The sequence below is a fragment of the Bison bison genome, unplaced genomic scaffold (assembly GCF_000754665.1).
Source record: "Bison bison bison isolate TAMUID 2011002044 unplaced genomic scaffold, Bison_UMD1.0 scf7180017860360, whole genome shotgun sequence".
Taxonomy (NCBI): domain Eukaryota; kingdom Metazoa; phylum Chordata; class Mammalia; order Artiodactyla; family Bovidae; genus Bison; species Bison bison.
The window spans coordinates 433,966-441,469 of NW_011490932.1; the positions used below are offsets into that span (position 1 = coordinate 433,966).

Sequence of the window (7,504 nt, forward strand, 5' to 3'; positions counted from 1 at the left end):
GGTGTCATCTGCATATCTGAGGTTATTGATTTTTCTCCCAGCAATCTTGATTCCAGCTTGTGTTTCTTCCAGTCCAGCGTTTCTCATGATGTACTCTCCATATAAGTTAAATAATCAGGGTGACAATATACAGCCTTGACAGACTCCTTTTCCTATTTGGAACCAGTCTGTTGTTCCATGTCCAGTTCTAACTGTTGCTTCCTGATCTGCATACAAATTTCTCAAGAGGCAGATCAGGTGGTCTGGTATTCCCATCTCTTTCAGAATTTTCCACAGTTTATCGTGATCCACACAGTCAAAGGCTTTGGAATAGTCAATAAAGCAGAAATAGATGTTTTTTCTGGAACTCTCTTGCTTTTTCGATGATCCAGCGGATGTTGGCAATTTGATCTCTGGTTCCTCTGCCTTTTCTAAAACCAGCTTGAACATCTGGAAGTTCACAGTTCACATATTGCTAAAGCCTGGCTTGGAGAATTTTAGGCATCACTTTACTAGTGCGTGAGATGACTGCAATTGTGTGGTAGTTTGAGCATTCTTTACATTGCCTTTCTTTGGGATTGGAATGAAAACTGACCTTTTCCAGTCCTGTGGCCACTGCTGAGTTTTACAAATTTGCTAGCATATTGAGTGCAGCACTTTCAGAGCATCATCTTTCAGGATCTGAAATAGCTCAACTGGAATTCCATCACCTCCACTAGCTGTGTTTGCAGTGATGCTTTCTAAGGCCCACTTGACTTCACATTCCAGGATGTCTGGCTCTAGGTCAGTGATCACACCATCATGATTATCTGGGTCGTGAAGATCTTTTTTGTACAGTTCTTCTGTATATTCTTGCCACCTCTTCTTAATATCTTCTGTTTCTGTTAGGTCCGTACCATTTTTGTCCTTTTTTGAGCCCATCTTTGCATGAAATGTTCCCTTGGTATCTGTAAATTTCTTGAAAAGATCTCTAGTCTTTCCCATCCTATTGTTTTCCTCTATTTCTTTGCATTGATCGCTGAGGAAGGCTTTCTTATCTCTCCTTGCTATTCTCTGGAACTCTGCATTCAAATGGGTATATCTTTCCTTTTCTCCCTTTGCTTTTTGCTTCCCTTCTTTTCACAGCTATTTGTAAAGCCTCCTCAGACAGCCAAATTGCTTTTTCACATTTCTTTTTCTTGGGGATGGTCTTGATCCCTGTTTCCTTCTCCTGTATAATGTCACAAAACTCCATCTACAGTTCATCAAGTACTCTATCAAATCTAGTCCCTTAAATCTATTTCTCACTTCCACTGTATAGTCATAGGGATTTGATTTAGGTCATACCTGAATGGTCTAGTGGTTTTGTCTACTTTCTTCAATTTCAGTCTGAATTTGGCAATAAGGAGTTCATGATCTGAGCCACAGTCAGCTCCTGGTCTTGTTTTTGCTGCCTGTACAGAGCTTTTCCATCTTTGGCTGCAAAGAATATAATCAATCTGATTTTGGTATCGACCATCTGGTAATGTCCATGTGCAGAGTCTTTTCTTGTGTTGTTGGAAGAAGGTGTTTGCTATGACCAGTGTGTTCTCTTGGCAGAATTCTATTAGCCTTTGACCTGCTTCATTCTGTACTCCAAGGCCAAATTTGCCTGTTATTCCAGGTGTTTCTTGACTTCCTACTTTTGCATTCCAGTCCCCTATAGTGAAAAGGACATCTTTTTTGGGTGTTAGTTCTAGAAAGTCTTGTAGGTGTTCATAGAACCGTTCAACTTCAGCTTCTTCTGCATTACTGGTCGGGGCATAGACTTGGATTACTGTGATATTGAATGGTTTGCCTTGGAAACAAACTGAGATCATTCTGTCATTTTTGAGACTGCATCCAAGTACTGCATTTCAGACTCTTTCGTTGACTATGATGGCTACTCCATTTCTTGTAAGGGATTCCTGCCCATAGTAGTAGATATAATGCTCATCAGAGTTAAATTCACCCATTCCAATCCATCTTAGTAAGACTAATATATTTTGCCTGCTGTATTTTTTTTGTTTAGTTTTGCCTGTTTTACTCTTATGCTTAAGTTAAGTGGCATCTGCCAGTGGCTATACGATGTGTGATGATAACATCGCTCTTAAGACTAATGAAGTTTGTGCTTATGTACTCTTATGTTTTAAAAATGTCTAAGTTTTAATTTCAATAATGATAAATATTAACAGATACAGTTCACATAAACAAAAGTTATTTGATGTCCTCAATAATTTTTAGAGTGTAAATGATACTGATACTAAAAATATTTGAGACCACTGCCATAGATCAATCCTATGTACACAGCCGTGTAACCAACACCACAGTTTAGAACTGGACCTACACAGATCCATAATCATCTCCCTCAAGCTATTCCTTCATAATCACACCGCTCCCCTCTCCTCTGCTGTCCCTAACCCCTGGCAACCACTGTTATCTCTATAAACATTACAAACTGCCAGAGTTCATGATAAAATAATTCATTTCTATGGATCTTCCAGTCATTAACCCTATTTATTTGCTTGACTTCAGAGCTCAATGGTCAATACACTTTAAAATTTGGTCATCTGAACACCATTTCACTACCTTCAGATCTGAGCCATAAATTAATGTATCACTTGGGTACTTCAAAAGTTATGGCTACTACGGAAATGGCAAATTTTAGTCTGAAAACACACAGTTTTTTTGTTTTTAATGATACAAGACACTTACAGATACATATTCAGGAATAGAAAGCTGATCTTCAGGAAAACTTTTTAGCTTCATATATTGCTCTTCTGTCAACTCAAAGTCACGCAGGTTTCGACGAATATCTCCAGCTTTCTCTCTTAGTTGAAGATTTGTCTCTTCTAGTTGTTTCTGTCTCAGTAAAATAGTTTCCATTTCTTGTTTCATTAGTTCTTGATATTTTCTACAATATCAGAGAATGTATGGTAAGGTTAAAAAAAATCATGGAGACATAATTTCTCAAAGTTCCTATTTTACAATAACATCAAATTAAATGAGCAACTTAACAATATTTTTGGTTCCAGCTAAATGCTTACTTAGCCAGTTAAACACGAAATGACAAAGTTATACCAAGTGTGCAGCCAAAAAAATTATTAAATAGAAAATGTTAATAACTTTTAAAATTCAAATTATAAAATTATACATTTCCTCTGCTTAAGGTGTAAATCTGATATATCTGCTTTGGACTCTACTCACTGAAGTAATTTTCATTGTCTTTATCCAGGTAATTTAAGATGGTAACACTGAAACACCATAATGTCAGTACAGACAATGAGGTAATGAAAACAGTAATCTGCACCTTTCTCAAGGAGTATATGTAGTAGACAAGGTTAGTTGCCTACTGGAAAATTTTGAGCTGTAAGGGACCATATGAATCCCCCCTCCCCCCATGACTGTATCCCATCAACACACAAACACACTGTTATTTGTCCTATCTTAAAACAAATGAACAAAGAAGCCCCCACAATTTTTGACCCCATTTCACTGCCCATTTTGTTCTCAAAAGTTTTCTATATGCACTCTCTCCATCGCCTTTCCTCTTAAACAAAGGCTAATCAGGTTTTCACGCTTCCACCAAAATCTCCAGGTAACTGAAAAATCCAGATTGTTGATAACCAATTCTCATTTCTTTTTATCTCTGTCAATAGCACTTGAGATATCTGCCCTCTCCTTCCTTCATCTGCTTTCCTAGATACTATATGTTATTTTCCTCTTCATTTTTCTCCTGTTTTATTGGCGACACTTTCCCACTCTTTTTGTCTTGTTTATCTTAATGTAGGGATTACTTGGTCCTCTCCTCTTGTCTATGTTCACTCCCTTGGGGAATTCATCCAGTCTCGTGAATTAAATACTGTCTGTATCCTAATGGCTCCCAGATTTATCTCTTTAGATCAGACTTCTCATATATATCCGCTGCAGTCCATGGGGTCGCTAGGAGTCGGACACGACTCAGCGACTTCACTTTCACTTTACACTTTTATGCACTAGAGAAGGAAATGGCAACCCATTCCAGTGTTCTTGCCTGGAGAATCCCAGGGATGGGGGAGCCTGGTGGGCTGCCATCTACGGGGTTGCACAGAGTTAGACACAACTAAGTGACTTAGCAATAGCAACATGTTCCAAATTAAACTCCTGCTCTTCACTCACAAACCTATTCCTTTATGGTTTCATCATCTTAACTGACAGCAACTCCATCCTTTGATTTATTCAGGCCAAGGATTGGTACAATCCTTGATTCTTTCTCTCCTAAACCCCACTCTAAATCTATCAGGACATCCTACCGGCTTTACCTTTAAAGTATATTCAGAATCCAACCTCTTTTTACCACTATCAAGAGGATTACAGCAATAGTCTCCTACATTTAGTCTCCCCAATTCATTTAATTTGATCAATGTCTAAAGAACTAAAATAGAAGCCCTATTACCCAATGCAGTGGTTTTCAAAATGTTACCCACAAGCCAGTAGCAGTGTTCACATCATCTGGGAAGTTGGAAGAAATGCAAATTCTCAGGGCCCACCCCAAGCCAGAATCCCTGAGTGTGCCCAGCAGTCTTCTCCCACAAGCTCTCCAGGTGGCTCTGATGCATGGTCAAGTTTGAGAACCACACTCACCTAATGTGATAGTGGCTGATAACTGGTCAGATAAATTTTTAGTATATCAGTTAAATAGTAAAATCTCATAAACAGAAAAGATGCCTCCTTTTACATTTACCTCTAATTAAAATACAGAAATAAACATTCATCTGAAACATTTTTCCCCCCAGGGTCTAGGTTTTTTATCATGTGGAGATGTGCCTTGTTTTTCTGTAAATCATTTCTCATGATTTCCAAGTTCAGTTTTTTTACAATGGCAGGAGACCTTTTAAAAAGACACTTGAGAAGAAATCTGAGCATATTTTTTACAGATTTGATTTCTGCCCCAATCTTTAAACATCTCTTGCTTACACTTATTTGATGATCTTTTAGTCGCTCACTTTTATTGAATCATTCCAAAGAAATCATTATAATTTGCAAAGAAATATATGCCTTTGTATTCACTTTAAAATATAATTTTAATTAAGTTATAGAAGTATAGTAAGCACAATTGGCATAGGTATGTATATTTGAGAAAAATACAAGGAATTTTGGATAAGCACACAACTGAGCTGGAGAAAGTAGGCAGACAAACAGAAGGTACTTCAGCCCAAAAGAATCCAAAGGGCCACAGAATATATCAATACTTTCTACAAAGCAAATGAAGAAAGGTTAAGACAGCTGGTTCAGTACAGTTCAGTCACTCAGTGGTGTCCAACTCTTTGTGATCCCATGGACTGCAGCATGCCAGGCTTCCCTGTCCATCAACAACTCCCGGAACTTGCTCAAACTATTGTCCATTGAGTCGGTAATGCCATCCAACCATCTCATCCTGTCATCCCCTTCTCCTCCTGCCTTCAGTGTTTCCCAGCATCAGGGTCCTTTACAATGAGTCACTTCTTTGCATCAGGTGGCCAAAGTATTGCAGTTTCAGTTTCAGCATTAGTCCTTCCAATGAATATTCAGGGCTGATTTCCTTTAGGATGGACTGGTTGAATCTCCTTACAGTCCAAGGGACTCTCAAGAGTCTTCTCCAACACCACAGTTCAAAAGCATCAATTCTTTGGCACTCAGCTTTCTTTATAGTCCAACTCTCACATCTATACATGACTAGTGGTAAAACCATAGCTTTGGCTAGATAGACCTTTGTTGGCAAAGTAATGTCTCTGCTTTTGAATATGCTGTCTAGGTAGGTCACAGTTTTTCTTTCAAGGAGCAAGCATCTTTTAATTTCATGGTTGCAGTCACTGTCCACAGTGATTTTGGAGCCCAAGAAAATAGAGTCTCTCACTGTTTTCATTGTTTCCCCATCTGCCAATGAAATGATGGGACCAGATGCCATGATCTTACTGTTCTGAATCTTGAGTATTAAGCCAGCTTTTTCACTTTCTTCTTTCACTTTCATCAAGAGGATCTTCAGTTCCTCTTTCTGCCGTAAGGGGAGTGTCATCTGCGTATTTGAGGTTATTAACATTTCTCCCGGCAATCTTGATTCCTGCTCGTGCTTCACCCAGCCCAGCATTTCTCATGACGTATTCTGCATATAAGTTAAATAAGCAGGGTGACAATATACAGCCTTGACGTACTCCTTTCCCTATTTGGAAACAGTCCGTTGTTTCATGTCCAGTTCTAACTGTTGCTTCCTGACCTGCTTACAGATTTCTCAAGAGGCAGGTCAGGTGATCTGGTATTCCCATCTCTTTCAGAATCTTCCAGTTTCTTGTGATCCACACAGTCAAAGGCTTTGGCATAGCCAATCAAGCAGAAGTAAATGTTTTTTCTGGAACTCTCTTGTTTTTTCGATGATCCAGTGGATGTTGGCAATTTGATCTCTGGTTCCTCTGCCTTTTCTAAAACCAGCTTGAACATCTGGAATTTCACGGTTCACATACTGCTGAAGCCTGGCTTGGAGAATTTTGAGCATTACTTTGCTAGCATGTGATATGAGTTCAATTGTGTGGTAGTTTGAACATTCTTTGGCATTGCCCCTCTTTGGGACTGGAATGAAAACTGACATTTTCCAGTCTTGTGGCCACTGCTGTGTTTCCTAAATTTGCTAGCATATTGAGTGCAGCATTTCAATAGCATCATCTTTTAGGATTTGAAATAGTTCAATTGGAATTCCATCACCTCCACTAGCTTTGTTTGTAGTGATGCTTCCTAAGGCCCACTTGACTGTATTCCAGGATGTCTGGCTCTAGGTGAGTGATCACACCATCATGGTTATCTGGGTCATGAAGATATTTTTGTATAGTTCTATTTATTCTTGACACCTCTTCTTAATATCATCTGCTTCTGTTAGGTCCATAACATTTCTGTCCTTTATTGAGCTCATCTTTGCATGAAGTGTTCCCTTGGTATCTCTAATTTTCTTGAAGAGACCTCTAGTCTTTCCTATTCTGTTGTTTTCCTCTATTTCTTTGCATTGATCACTGAGGAACACTTTTTTCTCTCTCCTTGCTATTCTTTGGAACTCTCCATTCAAATGGGTATATCTTTCCTTTTCCCCTCTGCCTTCAATTTCCCTTCTAGAGTCCAAAATGTAGTACTTGAGTACAATCTCAAAAATGACAGAATGATCTCGTTTGTTTCAAGGGAAACCATTCAATATCACAGTAATCCAAGTCTATGCCCCAACCAGTAATGCCAAAGAAGCTGAATGGTTCTTTGAACACCTACAAGACTTTATAGAACTAACACCCAAAAAAAGATGTCCTTTTTCATTATAGGGGACTGGAATGCAAAAGTAGTAAGTCAAGAGATACCTGGAGTTAACAGGCAAGTTTGGCCTTGGAGTACAAAATGAAGCAGGGCAAAGGCTAACAGAGTTTTGCCAAGAGAATGCACTGGTCATAGCAAACACCCTCTTCCAACAACACAAGAGAAGACTCTACACATGGACATCACCAGATGGTCAACACCAAAATCAGACTGATTATATTCT

General features: G+C 38.8%; 1 protein-coding gene across 2 annotated transcripts in view; it reads right to left on the reverse strand.

Moving 5' to 3' along the window:
- PIBF1 (progesterone immunomodulatory binding factor 1) overlaps positions 1–7,504 on the reverse strand; it is a 231,558-nt gene that overhangs the window by 208,003 nt on the left and 16,051 nt on the right. For both annotated transcript variants that reach the window (XM_010831994.1, XM_010831989.1), the window contains exon 4: positions 2,692–2,890. In XM_010831994.1, the coding sequence (XP_010830296.1) occupies positions 2,692–2,890 (199 nt within the window). The remainder of the gene's footprint in view (positions 1–2,691; positions 2,891–7,504) is intronic.